Source organism: Bidens hawaiensis, unplaced genomic scaffold (assembly GCF_021521415.1).
Source record: "Bidens hawaiensis isolate Kalapana, Puna unplaced genomic scaffold, B.hawaiensis_p1.1 tig00026825_1, whole genome shotgun sequence".
Lineage (NCBI taxonomy): Eukaryota > Viridiplantae > Streptophyta > Magnoliopsida > Asterales > Asteraceae > Bidens > Bidens hawaiensis.
This window is the reverse complement of record NW_027494314.1, coordinates 116,869-118,617: the sequence shown is the minus strand read 5'-3', so window position 1 is coordinate 118,617 and position 1,749 is coordinate 116,869. Positions and strand designations below refer to the sequence as shown.

At 37.8% G+C, this 1,749-nt stretch overlaps 1 protein-coding gene across 1 annotated transcript; it reads right to left on the bottom strand.

Moving 5' to 3' along the window:
• Positions 1-238: 238 nt before the first annotated feature.
• On the bottom strand, positions 239-1,399 carry LOC143574051 (large ribosomal subunit protein uL14). The gene is made up of 3 exons (XM_077058775.1): positions 1,320-1,399; positions 958-1,242; positions 239-393 (listed from the first exon to the last, which is right to left on the bottom strand). Exons 1-3 carry the CDS (start codon positions 1,330-1,332, stop codon positions 269-271), a joined length of 423 nt encoding a protein of 140 aa, XP_076914890.1. The 5' UTR covers positions 1,333-1,399; the 3' UTR covers positions 239-268.
• Between the last annotated feature and the right edge of the window lie 350 nt (positions 1,400-1,749).

Below are 1,749 nucleotides of genomic sequence, written 5' to 3'. Positions count from 1 at the left end.
CAATAACACTTTAACAACAATTGAGTTCGTATAACTTAAACTACTAGTACCGAGAATGGCTGGTGATAAACCGTTTGTGTGAATAGAGGTGGTCAATAATCCAGTAAATGAATACAACTAAACTAAAAAGACCCAAATACTATATTAAAACATAGCAAATAACCACCAAAAGCATAACAATCCATCATAGACATCAAAGATAATTTGATTAACAATCACAAAAACAAAATCGACTAACAAAAGTATCATCATATAGTAAAGATAAAGCCTAAACAATGGCATTCGCAGCGCTTGCAATCCTAGGCCACAAGTCAGCACACTCCTTCCCGATTGGTCCAGTAATGGCAGATCCTTTCATTTCTCCCTTGGGGTTGACAATAACACCAGCATTGTCTGTATAGGCAGGCACAAATAAAATCAAGAACGTAAATTGTAAATGCAATAAAAACTATAACGAAAATTAAATTTTAAAATGTGCAGAAAAAGCAATCAATTATACGCACTGATGTCAAAACAAGTATAGTGAAAATCTAGAACATAATTTGTGAATGCAATAAATATATAAGCCAATTAAACTAAAATAAATGCATATACCAGCACACAAGTAACCAAATGCAACAAAAATACACCATGGGTGGTTACTGGTTCAAACATCTATGTAACACTAGCAAGACTTGAAGAAACTAATAAACAATACAAACTGCATAAAAAATTTGAACAGAAACAGGTAAAATAATTGATAATGGTACAAATTTTAAATAAGCATGTCAAAAAGCATAAAGCATGTAGCAACAGTTAAGCTCAACTACACCAGTAATCCAGTATGCATCAAAATGATAGCATCTACACAAAACTCAGTATATCATTCAAATAAATCCCATAATATTAACAAAAAACTAAACAAAATAAAACGAAACAATAGATCTTAACAGTGCAATGAATGAGTAAATATCTAACCTTCAAAGTACATGAAAACACCGTCCTTTCGGCGCCACGGCTTGCGTTGGCGAACAATAACCGCCGGCATAACCTTCTTCCTCAGATCCGGCTTGCCTTTCTTCACCGTGGCCATCACCATATCACCAACACACGCCGACGGGAGTCGGTTGAGCCGTCCTTTGATTCCTTTCACTGAGATGATGTACAGGTTCTTGGCGCCGGTGTTATCCGCGCAGTTCACTGTTGCAGCCACCGGCAAACCGAGTGACATCCGGAACTTGTTCCCGGCGGAACCTCCGCGACCTGAAATCAACAATTGAGAATCAATAATTCATGAAGATTGATTCTGGTTTGGAGATTGAGGTTAGGGTTTGAAGTACCTCGCTTCGACATTGCTGATCTGTTATTGATCCTACTGCCAAAGAAATTAGGGTTTCAGAGTTTGGGGTTTTATATGGTTGATGGTAGTGGAATGTCGTTGCTCTGCTCTAGGGTTTTATCAGTTTTGGGCTGGGCCCAAGTAGAATTTTCTTTGGGCTTTTTTTCATTGAGATAATTAAGTCCAAATTTTAACGTGTATTGCCGTGGTGCACGAGCACGAATTTAGTCGGTGTCAATTTATGGCACCGAAAGAAAAAAAAATAAAGTCAAAATATCATGATTAGAAGTTTCGGAATCCCAAAATATCGTGAGTCACGGTTCCCGATCTCATTGCCTTGTAGCGGATCTATGATCACCGTTGGATTAACCATATATCTTATCCCAAATGTTGCGGGACGGGAGTAGTTAAGTGGCACGATAAGCAATCGA

Excerpts from the sequence above, each read along its gene's own strand:
- LOC143574051 (XM_077058775.1), bottom strand. Across the intron at positions 394-957 it reads TGTTTTCATGTACTTTGAAG|ACAATGCTGGTGTTATTGTC; the intron begins GTTAGATATTTA and ends CTGCCTATACAG.